The following is a 23104-nucleotide window of genomic DNA, read 5'->3' as shown; positions in this document are numbered from 1 at the left end:
TTTTATAACTTGAATTGTCTTTTCCTTTATTATTTAGCAAATCAAACACATCCTAATTTATTTATATACTACTATGCAAACTTATTTTGCATCATTAAATTTTATTTAATCTAATAATAAAATTTATTGATCAAAATATAAAAACAACATTGTTCATGGAACAAGACATATGTCCTAGTGTACCAGAGACGTGATCATATTAAAATATTGATATAAAATACTCCCTCCTTTTTTTAGCAGAAAAAAACTCATTTAATTTCATAAATATAGTCAATTTTTAAATGGTTGTGTATAATATTGTAATCAACCATTATAAAACCTTGCATTTCCTGGATTCATCCAACACCTTTTATTTCTGTTTATCTCATCTTATCTCATCACTACCCTATCACATTTATCACAACTCTTTTATATCTTTCTCTCTGAAGATGTATACTCTCATATGAGGTGTAGATCAAACCCTTGTTTTTTATTTTATTTCTAATAACGCCCCTAAAAGATCGTGTTACACTATGGAATGACAAATATACCCCTAAAATGTAATTAAATTTTCAATTCTATCCAAAACCCTTCATAAACCTAGAACGGAGTCATTCCCACTTAGAACCGTTCATCTCCACATGAACTCAATTTACTTAAGTTATATGGACTTGGTTTACGTATCAAGTCATCTTAATTCACGTAAAGTTGGTTTGCAAACTCAGTTTACATAACTTACATAAACTCAGTTTATGTAGCCTACATAAACTCAATGTACGCTCTAAAATTTTAATACAATTCATAAATTGTCTTATTTCACTCAAGGTACCTTAAGTCAGTTAACACATTCTTTAAAATATGAGTTTTAACACTCAAGGTACCTTAAGAAAACTCAATGCATGTACGCTCTAATTGATGATTATCAAAACAAATGGCATGCTGATGTAATTTCTCTGATGATGTCATAAAGCACAAACTGTTAACTTACTTGTATAGAAAACATTGGTTTATGCTATAATATTTATTTATTTATATCAATGATTGGAAAAATAAAACAAACTGTTAACTTTTTTGTATACATATATTATTTATATGTGTGTGAAGTAAATGAGAAGCTGCAGGATCCACCATTCCTAAGCCTTGTTCACTTCATTCTTTCTTATCCTAATGGGATAGGACGATTACTTTAGCTTTTGTTTTATACCCTCTTACAAGCAAGGTAGCTGTTCAGTAACCCTTTATTCCACTTTCTCTCATTATATAAGCTCTACATTTGAACCATTTATGCTCAAACCAAACAATATTTTCCCTGTTGTGTTTGTTTTTGCCTTTTCAGTAACATGGCTAGTGCTAATCCTCGCCAGTTATCAGCTGCTTCTAACAGAATGCAGCTAAAGAAGGAGAGACGTATGTTCTCTACTTCTGATGATAGTGCCATGACGAAACAAGTTCAGGCCACTCATGCTCCTGATGGTCGTGAAATCGATGTCAAACCACTTATCCAAATTGTTGATGAAATCTTGATTCAAATCATTGCTCGAAGTGTTGAGGGTCATGAACATGTAATTAATTAATTAATCGAGACATTATAATTCATGCACTTGTTTGTTTGTTTAATTCAATGTTCTTAGTACTCTTGATTTCTAGCTTCTTTGCATGCATGCATGTGTCATTTGGTCTTAATCCTCCTAGGAGTTCAGCCGAGGGCTAAGTAAAGTTTGACCAATGATTGTTTCTGTCAGAGTTCAAACTCGGCACTCTCACGATCGATATGACCTTAGCTGAATCTCTTTAACCACTCTCACGTGCCATTTGTTTTTAACTAGTTTATTTAGATAGTTTTTCTAGTACTATAAATATGATTATGGTTTTTTATGTTCCATTTGGCAGGTTAAACATGAGCAAGATACATTGGAAACTTCTGCTGCTTTGGCTGAATTTGACATGCTTGATGCGCTGGCTTTTATCATTAACAAAATTTCGTGTGAGGTTGGTTTTATATTGTTAATCTCTTAACTTTTATGAAAGTTCGTTATTATTTAATATTTATTAGTTATTACTGTTTTTTTTATTTTTTATTTTTTTATAAATAGTTATTACTGTTGTTTAGGATAAAGTGTGTTCCTAAACAACACACAAAAATATGTCACTCTTGTAAAAGGAGTATAAAGAATGATTCTTTTCCTCTCTTAACTTAACTTTTGATATAATATACTTATCTTTGATTCCAAGGACAGCTTTACATTACATCGTACAAAAAACGAGCATTAATATGTGATTAAAAAACACACTTAGCTTAATTTTGCTTTTAGTACTACAAATACTTATGAGTTATGATTGTTACAGCTTGTAGTTTTGTCTTTCTTTAGCTTTCAGAAAGAATGCACTGGAAATTTTTTATTCTGATACCATATTAATTACTAATATATCTCATTTATTTGATAACTTGATCAAATCATTGAACTATATTTATTTGAGCAAATGATTCTTGTGAATGTATAAAAGGTGTCATGTGTCATTTTTGTCGAAATTTCGGTCTCTAAAGCCTAAAATGAAAATGATCAATTGGAAAATTATATTGGCAGCTATCTTGCAAATGCTCTGGAGGTGGAGATGCACATGCGTCAACAATGGTGTTACTGAATTACCTATCTAGCTACCCATGGCATGCAAAAGTTGTGTTAACCTTAGCAGCATTTGCTGTTATTTTTGGAGAGTTTTGGCTTGTTGCTCAATCAAGTGTTTCAAACACACTTGCAAAATCTGTGGCTCTCCTTAAGCAACTACCTGACATTGTAGAGAATTCTGTTTCATTGAGACCACAATTTGATGCACTCAATAAGCTTGTGAAGGCTGCACTTGATGTTACCATGTGCATTGTTGAATTCAAGGATTTACCATCTGAATATATTTCAGAAGATGCTCCTCCTATGTCTGTTGCAAGTGCTCATATTCCTATTGCTACCTATTGGGTCATCAGAAGTATTGTGGCTTGTGCTTCACAAATTGCAAGTCTCATAGGGATGAGAAATGAGTAAGCTTGCTAATTAGCATATGATATAAATATTACATTTTCATCACTTGAATCAAATCAATCATTTTTTTGAAATGATAATTAAGGTAATGACTATGATGACCCTTCTTTTTGCAGGGCTATTTCATCAGCCTCAGAAGCATGGGAGTTATCTAGTCTTGCTCACAAAGTCACTAGTATATATGAGCATCTCAAGAACCAACTTGCTCTTTGCTACCAATCTATAGGTGAGTTCATTATTGAAAACATAATTTGGACAGTCTTCTGAATTTGAGTCTTCTTCACCACTTATTGCAAAATTTTATTCTCAACAAGAAATTAAAACTTTGTATCAAAATATAATTTAACAATTGCATCCTTACTCTGGTACAGATGAAAAGAAGCATATTGAGGCATTTCTCTATCTGGTACATCTTTTCGAGACGGTTCATGTAGACAACATGAAAATTCTGAGAGCCTTGATTTATGCAAAGGACGATATTCCCCCGCTTATAGATGGAACTACAAAATTAAGGGTTTGTTTTTAGATTATAGTAACAATTAATTAGTCCCTTTTGTTTGTGAGACTTAATTATTATATTCTACAGCATGGTTTAATTAAAAAATCTTGACTTATACACATGACAAACAGGTTAGTCTTGAAGTACTAAGGAGGAAACATGTGTTACTTCTGATATCAGATCTTGATCTTTCACTAGAAGAGATTATGATACTTGATAATTTATACAAAGATGCAAGATCTAGGGGCGAGACGCACTATGAGATGGTATGGATTCCAGTTGTGGACAAAGCAACATGGAATGAAGTGAATAAGCAAAAGTTTGAGTATCTTCAATCAACAATGCCGTGGCACAGTGTTCGCGACCCTTTCATTATTGAACCATCAGTGATTAAGTATATCAAAGAAGTGTGGAATTACACAAAGAGAGCTATTCTAGTAGCTCTTGATCCACAAGGAAGGTTGTCCTCCCAAAATGCTCTTCACATGATATGGATTTGGGGAAATTTGGCATTTCCATTCACAAGTGAGAAAGAAGAATCCTTGTGGAAGCAAGAGATTTGGAGCCTCGAGTTGCTTGTTGATGGCATTGATCCTGCACTTTTGGACTGGGTATGTAACATTATAATACTCCTATTTCATATTAAGTGTCACATTTAAGAATGCTGATAAAACATTTATACTTTCTCTTGTCCTTGTTGTAGATGACAGAAGGAAAAATCATATGTCTATATGGAGGCGAAGATCTAGAGTGGATAGAAACATTCACAAAAACAGCAATGAATGTAGCAAGAACTAGCAACTTCGAGTTAGAGATGGTCTATGTAGGAAAAAGCAATGCAAAAGAGAGAATGCAGAGAATGATCACTACCTTCAACAACAAGAAATTCAGTTACTTTTTTCCAAACGTGACATCAATTTGGTTCTTTTGGGCAAGACTTGAGAGCATGTTGTACTCAAAACTACAACATGGTAGGACAGTTGAAAATGACAAGATCATGAGTGAAGTGATGACAGTGCTAAGCTTCGACGGTAGTGATCGAGGTTGGGCAATATTCTGTAGAGGACCATCTGAAATGGCTAGGGCTAAAGGTGACACTGCTTTAACAAGTTTGAGAGATTTTGATAAATGGAAACATAGGATTGAACAAGATGGTTGGGTTCCAGCATTGAATGATTATATTAAGGAAATTCAGCAACCACATCATTGTAATAGGCTTATTCTTCCTGGGAGTACTGGTGGAATACCTCAGAAAGTTGTTTGTGCTGAATGTGGTCGTCAAATGGAGAAATATTTCATGTATCGTTGCTGTGTGGAGTGAGACAAATGTCCTATCGAATCTTGATTCCCTGCAGTCACCAATTGTAAGCATTCACACAATCAGCGCATCAGTGGTTGTTGAGTTAAGAACGGACAATTCAAATTTCAAGCTCAATATCATAATCTAACGACCATCGATGTGTTGACTGCATGAATGCGTGCATTCACTGACTGTAGAGAATTCAAATGTCTCGTGTTACATACTATCATTATTATTACTGCTTCATATATTCATTTAGGTTTGAATAATGTTGGTTTGAGAGTTAATTATGTTATATTTATAGGGTCTTAATTAAGTTACATCTTTTGTGAAATATATGTATTTATGTAAGGTGGGGATAAATGTTTATGTTTACTAGCTGGCAAGCTGTTAAGGTCTTGAAGCACCATTTGTTTTCAGCTTGCTAATAAAGTGTGCTAATTGTAGAACTTTGACATTACAATAAAATAATGTTTTTAAGTCATTTTGTGTAGTAAGTACCTTTATTTTGTTTTGTTTTTGTATTCTTGTTTTTTATCATCTGCTTACTTCTTTTTAATTTATACAAGTAGTAACGAAAATAAGGCAGTAACAATTAGAAAGAAAAAGAGGAACAAAGAAAGCCAAGGATATTGGGCAAAGAAGGAAAGGATCAATGGGAACAGAGTGTGAGTAAAGTATGGAATTTACAAAATAAATCTAAAGTGTATTGTTTTTTACACTTTTTCTATTTATTATTTTCATTTAAATTTATTTGATCAAAACAATTTAGAAGGAAATGATGAATTTGGTCACAAGACAAAACAAAAAAAAGAAAAAGAGAGAGAAATGTGAAATTGCACAAAAAGAAAAGGTACAAAAAGGTCCAACTTAAGATATTTCTCAAAGAGAAATAGTACGGCGACTATTTCATGTTCTCCGACGCCTCCCAAATATATATATTTTTATTTAGAATTAAAACTCATTTGAATCTCTCAGAAAATTTGGAAAATCCAATTTAGTCCTTATATTATACTTTTTTTTTTTTTTTTGCTTTTTCCTTAGTACATCCTTAATATATCATGGAAAAAAAACTATCTCGCTCATCATCCGAAGCCTAATATCACATGCACTTGATCAAAAAAACATGTGAAGCACAATGACTCTTTTTTCACCAACACAAAACACATTGAGATGGTTCGTCATATGGTTGGTGACAAAATTTAAGTTGAAATTCTTCAATGCACGTTCCTAGAAAAACATAAACCACCAAAAGAAAGAAAGAAATGTTCCAACTTCCTATTTGCAATTGCACTACTAACACCCCAACCAATCAAAAAACTATATTTCAAACATTACTAAAAAAATTCACACTCTACAAATAAATGTTGAGAAGTTTAAGTAATTCACAACACTAATATATCATAACTTTGGATATGTTTCTTCACGGCTTGAAAGTTTATCTTTTACAAAAGATTTGTTTTGCAATAACCTTTAAACAGAAATATAGAACTTACTGATGCAAAATTATAACTTCTTCATAAACCACTAGTAAAATAGAATTTACCAATTTTATCAAAGTTTTCGTTAATTCATAAAAGTTTATTAAAAATATAATTTACATGGGAATTAACTTGTAGCATAGCTCAGTTGATAGGACAATGCATTATTATATGCAGGTGCCGGAGTTTAACCCCGGACACCCCACTTATTCACCTTATAAGGTGAATTCTAGCCACTAGGCTACCTGACAAAAAAAAAACTTGTTTTCATACCTAAAACTGTAAACCTGTAAGAATTTAAGAGTTAACTTGTGAGTTTAACAACTTTCTTTCACATTCTAAAAAAAAAACTAACATTTCTCACTTTCACACATACTATAGATAAAATAACATCTCTTAGGTCCCAAATTATATCATGTAAATAATGCAATTGATTTTGTATGAGAAAGAGATATTAAATTGTTTTATAAAATTGTCTTTAATAAATAGTATGAGAAAGATAAATTAAAGAATTGAAAAAAGATATAATAATAATAATAATAATTGAAAGCAACACATATTTTGAGACGGATGAAATAAAACTCGTAGCAAATGTAGAATAATAATTGAATTAATGAACTTATTTTCTTTATTATCCATCATTATTCGAATAATTCATGTGAATGAGTGCGAATCTGCGATAAATAGAAAAAGAAAAGAAAAGAAAAGAAAAAAAAGGGACAAATGGTCCTTTTCTAATTAATTTAAGAAAAACGGCAAAGTTATGGGCCAACCCTACCCCACCATCCAGCAATCTTCAACAACGACTTGTTGACTTCGTTGGTTGACTTGACTCATAGAAATTACTTGTATGAAGGAGGGTTCGATTAATACATGTTAGACTTTAGTAATTTGGGTGGGATCCATGAAGTTTCCATTCAGAAACAACACAAAGTAAAAGAAAAATCTGAGTACATTTAATTTATTGGAAGGAGAAAAAAAAACTATAATACTCAATAGACTTTGCATATTCGAAGAAGGAAAATGTTTGGATACCCTCCATTAGTATTTTAGTTGTATACATTTTGAGAGGAAAATACAAGAGTGCCATATAATAATATATAATATGATATGAAAAAAGAGATAAAACTAAAATAAATGTAAGGAAATACGAGATACATAAATATTATTGTTGATCGATGAACTAAGTTTGTTTGGAAAGTCTTTGCCGTGTTCATTGTACAATAAAAGTTGTATTCCTTTCTTGATGGTGTTAGTTTTGGCCATACTTCATACTCTCATAATATGAAATTTTCATTTAAATATTTATTGTTTTCTTGTTTTTTTCTTCTTCATATTTTGCTGCCTCTCGCTAATATCAGATTTTTAATTTCCTTTACTATCAACCATCCATTCATTTTGTGTAGGGGCTTAGACCCTTCAGGCCATTAAAAATAAAATCTATTCATTGGCGATATATATATACATAGTCATCTCATACACCATGTTTATACACTGCATTTTTACCATTTAATTTTGATTTTGAAAATTATGATGCATTCTAGAGTTTTGTTGGATATAGGTATTATATGGTAATAATTAATTAAAAATTTAAGTAAATTTACAAGTCGTACAAATTTTTTATAAAGGTCGGACTCAATCCTAAAAATAAAAAGAATAAGATATGTGACAGGTTAGATTTATCCATTAATTTTTTTTATCAAGATAAATTGGATCTTGCAAAGGCTAATTCATGAATCTTACGAAGCCTAGCCTCAAGATCATATATTGTTCTCAAAATTCATAGAGATGTAGAGAAAAATAAAATGATATTGGTGGGTCCCACCAAATGTTGATCCCACTAAAAATAGGACCCACCAAATTTCAGAGGTAATCATATTCGAGATGTGACATACATTAAATATGGATACTTCTCTAAATCAAAATTTAAACATTGATTCGTCACGCTGTAAGAGCTTATTCAACTGCACTCAACATCTACTCATAACTCATTGAGATTTTTTTAGTTATATTGTATATTTAATTTCTGTTTAAGATTTGGAGACCAACAATTTTGATTAAAAATTAAAATTAAAAACCACATATTCTTCCTTCTATCAAAGTTGATTATGAAGATCACAAACAATTTCCAATATTTTGTTACTGAAACAAGAAAATGACATAGAGAGTAAACTGAAGACCCCTAAAATGGTGTAGAAAAATTCAAAGCAAAGACCAAGTAAAAAGTCTGTGAGTAGTCCACACGTTTTATGGCTATAAAAAATAAAGAAAACAAGTGAAACTATCATCAAAGAACAAAGATTCAATAGAGAGAGAGATATTTCATTTCCAGTTCCTGTTTCAAAACAGAACACAAACTTGGCCTCAATGGCTAAGAACAACAACATCCACAATCACCTCTTACTCTTATCATTTTTGTCCCTTCTTTTCTCAATCCATGCTAAACTCACCCTTCACCCTTCAGACACAAAAGCTCTTTCAACTCTACAAAACAACCTAGGACTCAACCTTGATACTACTACAAACAACCTATGTAACAAGGAAGGTGTGTTCTGTGAGAGAAGACTCACCAACAATGAAAGCTATGCACTCAGAGTAACAAAACTTGTTTTCAAATCAAGAAAACTCAGTGGCATACTTTCACCAACCATTGGAAAACTCACAGAGCTGAAAGAAATCTCTCTTTCAGACAACAAACTCGTTGACCAAATACCAACCTCTATAGTTGACTGCAGAAAGCTTGAGTTTCTGAACCTTGCTAATAATCTTTTCTCTGGTGAAGTTCCTTCTGAATTCTCTTCTCTCATTCGTCTTCGCTTTCTTGATATCTCTGGAAATAAACTTTCTGGAAACTTGAATTTCCTTAGGTATTTTCCCAATCTGGAAACTCTTTCTGTTGCAGACAATCACTTCACAGGAAGAGTTCCAGTTTCGGTTCGTTCTTTTCGCAATCTTAGACACTTTAACTTCTCCGGTAACCGGTTCCTTGAAGGCGTGCCATTGAATCAGAAGCTTCTTGGATATGAAGATACTGATAATACTGCTCCCAAACGCTATATTCTTGCTGAGACTAATAATTCAAGTCAAACAAGGCCTCATAGGAGTCATTCCCCAGGAGCTGCTCCAGCTCCTGCTCCAGCTGCTCCTCTCCACAAACATAAGAAGAGTAGGAGGAAGCTAGCTGGATGGATTCTTGGGTTTGTTGCTGGAGCATTTGCTGGGATACTTTCTGGTTTTGTGTTTTCTTTGCTGTTTAAATTGGCTTTGATTTTGATCAAAGGAAAAGGAAAGGGTTCTGGACCTGCAATTTATAGTTCTTTGATTAAGAAAGCTGAGGATTTAGCTTTCTTGGAGAAAGAAGATGGTTTAGCTTCGTTGGAAAAAATTGGACAAGGTGGATGTGGTGAGGTTTACAAAGCTGAATTACCAGGAAGTAATGGAAAAATGATTGCCATTAAGAAGATTATTCAGCCACCGAAGGATGCAGCTGAGTTGGCTGAAGAAGATAGTAAGCTTTTGCATAAGAAGATGCGACAAATTAAGTCGGAGATTGACACAGTCGGTCAGATTCGTCATCGTAACCTTTTGCCGTTGTTGGCTCATATTTCTAGACCTGATTGTCATTATCTTGTGTACGAGTTCATGAAGAATGGAAGTTTGCAGGATATGTTGCACAAAGTTGAAAGAGGTGAAGCAGAGTTGGATTGGTTGGCAAGGCATAAGATTGCACTTGGTATTGCGGCTGGTCTTGAATACCTTCATACAAGCCATAGTCCGCGTATAATTCATCGAGATCTCAAGCCTGCAAACGTTCTTCTTGATGATGAAATGGAAGCTAGGATTGCGGATTTTGGTCTTGCAAAAGCTATGCCTGATGCACAGACGCATATCACCACTTCGAACGTGGCTGGTACGGTGGGATATATCGCACCTGAGTATCATCAGATACTCAAATTCAATGACAAGTGTGACATATATAGCTTTGGTGTTATGCTTGGTGTCTTGGTGATTGGAAAGCTTCCTTCTGATGATTTCTTTACGAACACAGATGAGATGAGTTTGGTCAAGTGGATGAGAAATGTGATGACTTCGGAAAATCCTAAGGAAGCAATTGATGCAAGGCTCTTAGGTAATGGTTTTGAGGAACAAATGCTTTTGGTTTTGAAGATTGCTTCCTTTTGCACCATGGATAATCCTAAGGAGAGGCCTGATGCTAAGAATGTTAGGATTATGTTGTACCAAATCAAGCACTAGTCAATTTGATGAATATATGAAATAAAATGTGTGATTAAGTGTCTGTTCAGTAGTATCAATGTATTACCAAATGATAGGTGTTGTTAAAGGTTAAAAAAACCATTATAATAGTGTTGCATTCATTACAACATGCTGAATTTCAAGACAAGAAAAAGTAAGATAGAGAGAAATTTTCAGCGTTGTGATGATTTATGTTTAATTGAATCTGTAACTATCTGGTTGCAATATGTTTCTGTATTGATCAAGAAAATAAAATCCACCTATGTTGTAACCATAATTTCATTCTTAGTATTGTTATTGATAAGCATTTCATTAATTATGAAATGAAAAGGCAGCACTTGATTTCATTGCTAAGCTTTAATTTTTGGAGAGAAGGGTGAATATGCATAATCCAATCAGAAGAATATTATCCATTAAGAATCTGTATCAATAGTTAAAACCATATAAAATACAATACCAAATATTTCTAGTTCTTTTTGTTTATAATTCCTTTACACATTTCTTTTTCCCTATCTTCTTTTCTCACATCTCTCACTTTCTCCCTTTTTTTTCTTTTGGTTTGTACATTTTCTTCCTCTCTGTTCTCACTCATTATTATTATTCTATACAATGTATATGCAAAGTCAACAGTCAACACATTTATAGTCTTGAAGCAAGGACAAATGTGTTACTCATTTGCCTTAGTCATCCTTTGAAAAGTTTACAAGTGAGCTTCCTTGTATTTACTAGGCTACCTCAGAAATAATAGACATTTCATTTATTGATTGATAGTACAAGAGTTAAGAAGATGCTGTAATTTAAGAGTTTTTGGAGAAAACATTTTTGCATCCAGAGGATTCTGATTGCCCTTATCTTTTTCTTTCTTATTGTCATGTGGAAATTATTACAAAATAAAAACAAATTTATCAGGAGCTTGGAAATTCTATGTTTAATCACCATTAGTTAATAATTACAAGAAACATATCATTAGTCCATATGACATTTTTCTTTCAATAGCATTATTAGTCTATCTCTTAAATAGAGTTTATGCTTTAAAGTGAATAATTCAAAATACTATACGATTGATTTGGGGCAACATGAATCATATGCTAATCCTGCGTGGATTCCAATGTGGAAAGCAGAGAACTTATCAATGTTATTTATTAGTCCTTTCAAAAATGATAATGAAATGTGTTACACACTAATTGTATGGATGGAATCTCCAAATTAAGTAATCATGATATGTAATCCAAACTTTGATCAATGATGGGTGATTTTCTATTTTCAATCCCTCTCACAACCAATAAGCTCCATCACATTTTGTTCATTCAGTGAAGGGATAAACAAATTGTTAGTGGTTTCTGTTCATAACATCCTCAAAAGTTTCAAAGGACATATTTGTGTCTTTACTAGTAATTTTAGCAAAAAAAATATATTTTATTTTGAATTTCTTTTTATAAATTTCATGTTATTTAATTAGTTGTACTTTAAATTATATGATTAATGTTAGTTAGTGTATGAGTAAGATCATGGTTAGCACGCATATGTGATATACTCAAGGAACAAGGGGTTCCTACAATGTTTGAAGCCCTAAGAAATGATTGACCAAGATATATAAACCAATTTGTATCAACATTGAATTGATACTTAAATCACTAACGGTAAATGTTAAGATAATAATTTCTCTTCAAACTGTTTCATATAATTGATTTGGCTGCTTACATGTTGACTTTCGATGAGAGATTGGAATCACCATATTATCCTAAATATTAGTTTCTTCCTTTCACATTATCGGTAAACTAATTATGATAAATATTTTTTTATGTAGAATTTACAAGTTCAAAATAAGCTTAGTGTGGTTTAAAATACATATATTTAAAAATTCATGTTGACAACGGATACACTAGTAGAAGACATGTTAAAGAGTTTTCGAAAAAGATTTATGGGGAGTGTTGCTTTGATTTCAGAGGTAATTAACATGTATACGTAAAACTTATAAATTCATTTTATTTACATAGTTGTTAAACTAATGTTTTAAATAAATCAAATATTTTTACAAATACATGATGTGGAAAAATTTTAAGCAAACTTTTTTTTAATACTTAAATCTTATATCCAACAACTCCCTTTTGCATCATCTACTTAATCATCCAAATTGCACAAACATTAAAATTGCACAAACATTAATCATGAGATAGCAATGTCACCTTCGATGTATTTTTCACGTAAAATCATTGTTGTGGTGTTTGTTTCGGCCATGATGACATGCATCTCTACCAAAACAAACATTATAGAGCGGTGTTGAGTCTGGAACTGAATCCACCTCCACCACCATCACATACTTAGGTTCCCTTGTAAGTTGTAACATCTTTGGTGATATTCATCTGTCACAAGTTTAATAGATTATTTGTGTTTGGAGTTTTAGAGAAATAAGGAAGAGACGGCTAGGGTTTTCAATAAGTCAAAAGATTACGAGACAATATATATAATAAAACCTAAAGGACTACTAAATTAGAAATGTAAAACGTCACTGGCTTCAGCCCAATAACTTTATTATTTAACACCTCCCTCAAACTTGTGATCAATAAGAGTTTGTCAAACAAAAAATTGGGAACATGCTCACTAATATAAACTTTTAAAGCTACCCCTCAAGCTAAAGCTTACTAAGCTTTAAACTTGTTACAAATTAACTATGAGAATAAATCAAACTAACTAATAGCGTAACGAACTGAAAAGCAACCAAAGTGATGGGGTATTAATCATGAATTGTTTAAGAAATTCATAATTATTGGAAACAAAAATTCATAATTTATTCATCCATCGTTTAAAAACCTCAAAATTGTATGGTAGAGATTCTTATGATGTTATAAACATGCGGACAAAATTAGGGAACAAAATTTGACCAATAAATATATGCTTACTTGGAAAAATTGTAATTTTTCACATTTAGGTCAAAAAATAAAAATTAATTGAGGCTGTTTTATAATACTATGAAACTCTTTAGATCTGTAACCAAAAAAAACTCTTTAGATCTTTTCTATGTATTTTTATATATGTCTCAGAAAACAATCAGTTCAAAATTCAATTTTTAGGTTGAGATTTCCGTTGTTTTGATTTTTGAGTTTTTGACACTTTAAAAACTCATAATTAATCTGTCTTTTGTCGAAAACCATATTTAACATCCTAAATATTCATGCAAAAAATCATGAAAAAATTCATGTCATTTTTCTGGACCTTATAAGGAGGGCAAAAATAAGAAGAATTTTAAATTGTAGGTTAGGATCAATATTTTTTTAGTGGGTCATATTTTAGACTAATTGTATACTATAAGGTCAAGTTGAACAATTAACCCTAAGTTAAATTAAGCAGTATGCAGAGGTCAGTGTTCAAACCTTAGATACTCCTCTTCACCTTAAGAAGTGAATTTCTTTTCTTCTTTTTTTGGGTACAAAGAAGAAGTGAATTTCTAATCAATAGACTACTTAAAAAAAATATAAACCAAAAAATATTATATTAATACACTCATATGTCTAAGAGTTTTTTTTGAAGGAAGGTCTAAGAGTTGTCAATACAATTTTCTCTTCCCCATTATTTTTTTTAAAGATACAAAATCTCATATCAATAAAATAAACAAAATATTAAGGTTTATAAATACAGCCCATTTTTTTTTTTTAAAAGTCCAAAAATCCATTCTCATCCCAACAATTAAAAAAAAATAAAATCAGTATTCAGTTTTGTGTGTGTTTTTTTCATTGGTTTGCAAATGCTTTTAGTCAAATGCAATTTTTATTTTTAATACCAATTAATAAGATAAGAGTTACTCTCCTCTAAAAGAAACAATATGAGAGTTAAACTAAGAAATATATTCTAGAACCTAAAGAAACTGCCTTTGCTCATAAAAACCTAAAGAAAAGTATCTTGAACAACTTCAATAATAAACGACTTCAAAAGGTTTATTGATATTCTTACGTTTGGATATGATCAACATGGTTTTTCGAATGATTTTTCTTAAGTGACGCGATGATCATCCTACAATTGAAAAGTAGAAAAACTTAAATTTAGTTCATAAGTTTTAGCTCAACCGATAAAATACCAAAATTGTTATATCAAACGTCATGACTGGGTTCAAACATCACTCATAAAGATGAGGGCTCAAACCGAAACCTCCTATTTAAAGAAAGTAGGTTTGATAGCAGTTTTGACCCCCTAAGAAGAAAAAAAACTACAAAACCGTCTCTTAAGTTTTTATTTATTATGTTTTTGCCTTGGGGCAAAAACTGGCACAAGTACAAAACTTAGGGGGCGGTTTTATACTTTTTTTAAGGGACTAAAATCGTAACTTTTAGAAAGTTAGGAGGCTAAAACTGCTATTAACCCAAGAAAATATTGATAACAAGTTAAAAAAAAAAAAAAAAAAAAAAACGGGAGAAGGGAAGAGCGGTTTAGCCTTAGCCTAACGTTCCTGAATTGTGAGATACTTTATTTTGTGAGTAGGAGAGTGAGATAGGAGACACAAAAATACGTTACCAATAGATTAGGAACAATATAACCCCCACAATAAGAAAACGTGAGAAATTCATTCTATAAATATGCAAACATCACACATAACAAACACAATTTTCCAAAAGAAAAATAGATGAAGCTACAGATCCAAATCCTTTCATAAAGATCTTGTTTCATTTACATAAAAATAAACCTACACATTAACGATGTCACCTTCAATGTTTTTTTCACCGAAAATCATTGTCGTGATGTTTGTTTTGGCCATGATAACATGTGTCCCTGCCAAAGCCAGCACCATAGAACATTGTTTAAGGTTGAAACTGAATCCACCTCCACCAGCACCGCGTGCGGCACTTGGACATGGAACGAAATTTGATTTGAATCGCGTTGTTTGTAAGGACGCTTTTCGTGCCGTGGGACATTCTGTGAGGGTAACAGGGAAATTGCCATGGAGTTACTTAGGTGCCCTTTGTAACGTCTTTGGTGATAATGATCAAAAGATTGAGCATTACATTAAAGGTGCCTTCAGAGTTAACGATTTTATTAAACTAATTGATGGTAGATCTTGTGCTATTGTTAGAAAGAAGTTGCACCCTAAATCACCTTCATCTTTGCCTAGGCCTTAGATTGTTATAGATTGATTCACATATATGGTTAATGATTCAAACTGGGTTTCATGAATAAATAGATCTATGTTGTTGGTCATTGTTAATTTTATTATTATCCTTTAGATTCAATGCTTCAAATTGGTTTGTACCAAAAAAATAAAAAATATTCAATCTTTCAAGTTGGAACTGCTATTGAACAATTGAAATGGTGATATACCGATTGTTATATTGATCTACCAATTGAAGGTTTTTTTTTTTGTATTTGTTTTGTGATCCATCGAATGAAACAATTCAATCACATGCTCTTTTCTTTGACAATATATATCCATTAGATTTTGTTTTTTTAGCTTACATTGTATATTTTTTGTTGTTGTTGTTGAGTGTATTGATTTACCTTATATGGTTTAATTGTTGGATTAGTGTAATTAGCTATGCAAGCTTGTAAATTTTATTTACGATCAGAGCTTTGTAACTTTTGTGGAATTGAAACTTGAAAGAGAGTTGATTGATATCATATTGTATGTCTTATAATGGATTTTGGAAGAAAGTTTTATGATGGTGGCTTAATAAGCACCTGAAAATTGGTAATTTGGTTTGACAAAAACTGATTGGAAATTACGTTTCAATTAGATTTTACCCAGAAAAATTATTGATCGAGAGTTACAACCTGATCAGATAGTAAAAATGAGGTGTATGATCAACTTTATGATTTAAAGATCCCGTAGTTTTAAAATGTAATTGAAACTTAAAAGATAGTAGATTGATATCATATTGTATTTCTTACAGTATTTGTTTTTGGTTGGAAAAAAAAACTTATTGAGAGTATGTTTCGAATCAGATTTTACACACAAAAATTGTTGATTGGAAGTTACGACCTGATCAAATAACAAAAATGAAGTGTCTATCAACCAACTTTAAAGGTTTAAAATTCATAGTTCTAAAATTTGAAAGTAAGAGAGGCTCATCTTGCCCTGATGACATATGCTTTTCTTAGTTTTTCTTTTTGGGTCAATCAGTAAAGCTAACTCGAGAGGATTAAAGGACCAAAATATTTTTGATACCCTACGCATAGTCATATCACCCCCTCCTTTTAATAAATAAATGAATACCTCCCATTTTTTGTAAAATTCAAATTTTTACTTGGAGGAATGTATTATACAATCATTAAATAATCATAAATAATTTTTTTGACAAAATATATCATAAATATTTATATTTAATAAAAATATATTTACATATATAGTAAACTATTAAGGAAAATGGATGAAAAAGTGGAGAAAATTTGAAAAACTAAATAGAAAATTGAAAGATGACTATTAAAAAGGGTTCTTCTAACGAGTATCATAAGAACACTCTCTAAGAACTCGCAATTCGAAAATTATTTACTAAAAAGTCAAATAATTCAATTTCTAGTACATTGAATACATTCTTAAAAAAAAAAATACATTGAATACACAATTTCCAAAGTTTTAAGATCATTAATTTACTATTTTAGATGTTTAAAGAATGTCGTTGGTGGTGTCTGAGATTCGAACACGGATCTGACATATATTATGTATTATCTATATCAACTAAGCTAAACTCACGAGGATTAAAGAATGTCATTGATACACTCATTAGTATTTCCATATTAAAAATTATATAAATATAGTCATAAAAACATAAGATGAAATTACACAATTTACATATTAACTTAATTTCAGGTGACACTTTCATTGTTTATATTTTCTATCCGACTTAATCATGTATGTTATAAAATATGAAAATTGTTATCCTTTTTTATATAAAAAAAAATCAAAAACTCAATAAAACTCATCAAACTCATAAACAAACTCAACTCTTCATCATACAAACCTATAAATCCAGATTTCATTGAAAAATTCCATAAAAATGATATGATATTGACATTTTATAACATAAAAGATTAAATCGAAGTGTTACTTGAAATTAAGTTAAAGATAAATTGCACAATTTTGAAAAGAAAAAAAAAAAGAATTTTATTAACATATGTAAGGTGAAAGTACCAACCTTGCACATGAGACATGGATATTTGTGGGTTGCAAAACAGTGTTTTTCAGGGTTATAACCATGTTATAGCGTATGTTTGGTTATGTGGTGAGAAAAATTTGATTTTAAGAGAATTAATTATGATTAAAAGTAAGTTGAAGATAAAGTTTTTTTTGAACAAGCAAAAATGAGATATATTAACACGGACACCGTAATTGTTACCGCACAAGGCGTGCCAAACAATCACGAAAATGTCAAGGTCCAAACAAAATTACAACCAAATCAGTCAATACCCAGACATAAAAGCGGGCTCGACCACCACTGATGAGTACCAAAACTAAATACAACATTGTTAGCCTTTAACCACCACAAAGAAGTTGATTTCACTTTATCTAGCATTTGTGGCAAAATACTTTGTCTATTTCTAAAAATCCTATCATTCCTTTCATTCCACAACACCGAAACACAAAGCAACCAAATCAAGTGGAAGAAAGACCGTCGCCCTCTCGAACAACCTGCGTAATTAATAAATTGCAAAAAATGATTTGAAGTTGATTGAGAGTCGACCCCTACCACTCCTAGCCATGCCCGCACCATTGGCCATAATGCACTAAAAGTTACACAAGACAAAAACAAATGATTAACATCTTCAACGTTCCCACATCCAGAAACACACAACCGCGCCTCCAAAGGTAAAATGCCACGGTTTGCCAAATTATTTTTTGTAGGTAATCGATCTCTCAGAAGTTGCCAAGCAAGGATAGATACTTTGAGAGGAACCTGTTTATGCCAAATTAACTCCATATTATGATGTAACTGGGGCTGCTCCTGTGATGTCAGCATGTCATAGGCTCCACGTACATAATACCCACCATCCTGATTAGGTAACCAAAGCCATCTGTCTGACACTGATTCCTGCAAAGAAACTGTTAGTAATAAAACCCTACACTCCTCTACCAACTCCTCCTCCCAAGCCCACAACCGCCTACGCCACCGCAACGCCTCCCCACCCATGTCCACCCCCAACAAGAACATATTCCTAACTGAGATTGATTTGATAACATTCAAGTCAAAAAGGCGCCTAAACCGGACACACAGTGGAACATTTCCACACCAACGATCACGCCAAAAATCTGAGTCTGCACCATCTCCCACCCTCCTCCTAACACACGTCCCAAACCATCCCTCTCCACCCTCACCTATCCCATCTCTAATCCTCACTATCTCCCTCCACCACGAAGAACAACTCCCGCCCCCATCCTCCAAACCTCCATCCGCCACACCATACCTAGCCACTAACACCTTTCTCCACAAAGCCTCCCTCTCCAATAACAACCGCCAACACCATTTACCCAACAAAGCAATGTTAAACTCTCTCAACCTCGTAACCCCCAACCCTCCATACTCCTTCCTCATACTCAAAGTATCCCATCTAACCCAAGATATTTTTCTTTTTTTCTCACCCCCTCCCCAAAAAAATTTATTAAACAAAGATTCAATGGAAGAGATTATACCTGACGGAGCTTTAAAAAAGGAAAGTGCATAGACAGGTAGAGCAGTCAGGACAGACTTTAGTAGAATCAAACGACCACCGAAAGAAAGGAACCGACTTTGCCAACCAGACAATCTAGATTTAATACGATTCACAACAGGTTCCCAAAACAAAAGTCGACGCGGATCACACCCAATCGAGAGCCCCAAATAGAGAAACGGGATTTTACCTACTTTGCAACCCAACACAGAAGCCGCTTCTGACAACCACGAATCATTAATATTAACCCCTACCAGAGAACTCTTATGAAAGTTTACTTTCAATCCCAACATAGCTTCAAACAAAACAAGACCAGCCCTCAGCGCCCGCACATTAGCCCAACTTTTATTTCCAATAAGTTGAAGATAAAGTAATTTGTGTTTGAATACATTTATATAAAAGTGAATTGAATTTTAACTTTATGTCTAAAAATCAATTGATAAAAAACTACAAATCTTAAATCTTAACTTCAGAGGTAATTAATTCTAAAGATAAAATCAATTTTACTTAAAAGCAATCAAATATGTTAGAATTAATTTTTCATCTTCATAATCAATTTTGCCTTATGTAGAAGTGGAACCAAACATTTAGACAGACTATTTCAGTTTTTTTTTGTTGATAATATTGCAATTTGCAACTTGAAAGAGATGGACAAGGGACTCGTGTGTTTTTGTGACCACACTCGTACGTACGCCAACAGGCTTTGCACTGGCTTTTAAAAATTAATTGTCTGAACTAAAAAATAACTGTAAAATAATGTTGAAAATTCATTCACCTTTGTTTGAATGTTGATTTTTTATTTTTTTTTAAAAGAAGTTAATCCAGTTATGTGGACCGGCTGTCGTCAGATACCCGAAATTATAAATTTTAGAGTTAAATATGTTTTTAGTCTCTATAAATATACCATCTTTTCGTTTTATTTCTTTTAAAATTTTCCTTCAACTTTTAGTCTCTATAAAATTTTCAGTCCCTATTTTTAAGTTATTTTTTATATTTTTTTAATGAAATTGTGCAGAAATGTGTAGAATATTGTAAAAAAAAACACAAAAAAGTTAGAATTTTTTAACAAAACACAAATTTAATATGAACTTTTAACCATAAAAAATGTAAAAATTCATATTAAATTCAAGTTTTGTTAAAAAAAATTAATTTTTTTAGGGAGCTATTCTTATAATATTAAGAATTTTTCTAAATTTTTTTATTTAAAATATAAATTTTACATATGAGTTTACTTTAAAAGAGAGACCAAAAGTAGTGATTGAAAGTTTTATAGGGATTAAAAGTTGAAAGAAAATTTTGGAGGAATTAAAACGAAAAGTTTGTATATTTATAAGGAACAAAAACATATTTAACCCTAAATTTTATTATTCTTGTACAAGTATTATTTATGAACAAAAATACTAACAAGTATTACAAATTTCTTCAATTTTTTTCTTTGTATATTGTGAAACACACGGAAATTTATTTTTGGTCTGAGATCATTTTAAAATGTAACAACAATACCACCTTAATAGCTTTGATATTAGCCCAACATTTTTACTTGAAATCAAAGTATCATGATCATTAGCAAACTAAAGGTGATAATACACTCTAAACTTGCTCTCTACACCAACAGGAACGCCCAAGAATCTACCACCTTTTACAACCACTTTAACAGAGTTAAGGCTCTCAATAACTATTAAAAATGGAGAAGGAGAAAGATGATGATTCTACATTAAGAGAAAATTATTGAGCAGGACTCTTTGGACATTGACTGTAATGACCCAAAATAGGTCAAATATAATAGAAAAGTTCAAATAGGTAAAGATTATGATGAATTAGTTGTATTAGATATTTTAGAGGTGAGTCATAGTTTTATAGAATGATCTAGAGAAATCTATCATAGTGATTGTGAGTCATTGATTAAGTTGTTAGAATGTCAATGCTATAAATAAGTGGAGTTCATCTTTGCTCCATTTAGGTGTGCTCAATTGATCCCATTCCAAGGCATAGATGTATGACATGTGGCAAAGACAAATTCAAGGGTTGAGATTAAATAGTAAAAAATTATACTTTATTTAGTAAAAACAAAAAACACTCTTCTCTTTCTCTGTGTAACGTACCCTTCCATCTTCCTCTCTATGATCATAGCTGCCCCTGTCCTTCTCCTCGCCGGCACTGTCACTATCACCGTCACCATCACCGGCGCCCCCTTTCCTCCCGCCCAGCATGACTCTCTTCCCCATCTTCCCCTTTTCTTCTCTGTCGTAATCTAGTTTTGAAATTTGGGTGAATGAAAACAACCAACCTCTCACTGTGAAATTGATAAATTTGAATGGATCAGAATGAAATTAATTGGAATTTTTGTTGAATTGGAACTCTCTTCACTTGGAATGAATTGGCCTAAATTGATAAAAAGGGAAATAAATTCCAGAAAATGAAAACAGAAGAAAAAACAGAAAAAATAAATAATTGGAAAACCATGATGTTGATTTGTTCTTAAAACATTGGGTTCTCTTTCTGGTATATTTTTTTTTCCAGCAACTGATCTCTGGTGGTTGGGATGGAAGGTAAGGGGCAGCGAGAGAATGGTTGGGATGGAAGGTAAGGGGCAGCGAGAGAAAGGTAGCGATGGAGTTAATTTGAGGAAGGAAGAAGAATCCCATGGATCATTCTCTATTTTAACATTTTAATCTCAACCCTTGAATTTGTTTTTGCCACATGACATACATCTATGTCTTGGAATGGGATAAATTGAGCACGCCTAAATGGAGCAAAGATGAACTCAAATAAGTGATTGGTCATTGTGATCATTATGAAATGGAATGAATGAAGAAATTAGTTTGTTATAAGAATAGTCTAGTGTAGCTTTTAGTCCTTTTTAATGTAATTTTCCTCCATTAACAAACAGTCTCAAAAGTTGTTCACTACATTGACTTAACTAACACGAGTCCATCTTTGCTTCATTTATTTTTGCTCAATTTACTCCATTTACTATCATGGATGTGTGACATGTGACAAAATAGAAAACCAAGAGCTGTGATAAATTAAAAGTGTTGGAAAGAGCACTTGTTTTATCAAAAACAAGCTACACACGTTTCTCTCTCATATCTATCCAGGGTTACTTCTCCGGCAAAGAACGGATCAGACTTTCATCACTCTTTTTATTATTTCATTTTCCATTTCTATCATTAATTATCAAACTCAATCTTCGTAGGTTGCTGCTTATCATTGTGGTGGTAACGTCATCCATAACTCTCTCTTCAGATCTCATCATCATTTAATTTCACCCTCTAATTTTGAGAAATATCTCAAGCAAAGGAGTAGCAAAATTATCCAAACAATATTTCAAATCAAGCGGTAAATAATAAGTTTTATACTGAAAACGAAATTTCTTAAAAATTGAATTCGCGGTACTGAGAATACCATTGAAGACAAAGGCCATTTTTGAAGTTGACGGCGGCGGCTTGCTGGATCTGATCGGAGATGGAGGGTTCGACGACGAGACGGAGGACGGCGAAGTTAGGTTGGGAGGAGGCGGAGGAGAGAGAGAAGCCGTGAAGTGATGTGGTGAGAGGAAGAAGAAGAGCGTGCATGATCTGATAGAGAAACGCGCGTAGCCTTGTTTTTGATAAAACAGGTGTTTTTTCTAACACTTTTAATCTCAGCCTTTGATTTTCTATTTTACCACATGTCACACATCTATTATGGTAAACGGAGTAAATGGAGCAAACCTAAATGGAACAAAGATGAACTCAATTAACACACACCAAGTTCCATCTTCAACACTAGATGTTATTGCTCTTCATCATTGAATCCAAGTATCTCTAATAGACTAAATTATAAGCTTTTGCAAAATCAACTTTAAATAAAATATGTTATTTCTTTCTCTTCTTAACTTTATCTATAACCCCATTAGCAATGACAACACCATCCAAAATTTATCTAC

The 23104-nt window shown here is 32.2% G+C and overlaps 3 protein-coding genes across 3 annotated transcripts; all 3 read left to right on the top strand.

Moving 5' to 3' along the window:
• The first annotated feature begins 1260 nt into the window (after positions 1-1260).
• On the top strand, positions 1261-5297 carry LOC25489527 (protein SIEVE ELEMENT OCCLUSION B). The gene is made up of 7 exons (XM_013605524.3): positions 1261-1541; positions 1870-1968; positions 2565-3013; positions 3131-3240; positions 3386-3528; positions 3645-4124; positions 4217-5297. The coding sequence occupies exons 1-7, from the start codon at positions 1320-1322 to the stop codon at positions 4832-4834; spliced, it is 2121 nt and encodes a 706-aa protein (XP_013460978.1). The 5' UTR covers positions 1261-1319; the 3' UTR covers positions 4835-5297.
• Positions 5298-8553: 3256 nt separating this feature from the next.
• On the top strand, positions 8554-10864 carry LOC25489526 (leucine-rich repeat receptor-like serine/threonine/tyrosine-protein kinase SOBIR1). Its single transcript, XM_013605523.3, has one exon. It carries the CDS (start codon positions 8662-8664, stop codon positions 10546-10548), a length of 1887 nt encoding a protein of 628 aa, XP_013460977.1. The 5' UTR covers positions 8554-8661; the 3' UTR covers positions 10549-10864.
• Positions 10865-15160: 4296 nt separating this feature from the next.
• Positions 15161-15747, top strand: LOC25489525 (uncharacterized). Its single transcript, XM_013605522.3, has one exon. It carries the CDS (start codon positions 15237-15239, stop codon positions 15654-15656), a length of 420 nt encoding a protein of 139 aa, XP_013460976.2. The 5' UTR covers positions 15161-15236; the 3' UTR covers positions 15657-15747.
• Positions 15748-23104: the final 7357 nt, after the last annotated feature.

The sequence above is a fragment of the Medicago truncatula genome, chromosome 3 (assembly GCF_003473485.1).
Source record: "Medicago truncatula cultivar Jemalong A17 chromosome 3, MtrunA17r5.0-ANR, whole genome shotgun sequence".
Lineage (NCBI taxonomy): Eukaryota > Viridiplantae > Streptophyta > Magnoliopsida > Fabales > Fabaceae > Medicago > Medicago truncatula.
Note: the sequence above shows the minus strand (reverse complement) of the source record. Positions and strands in the feature narration are given on the sequence as shown.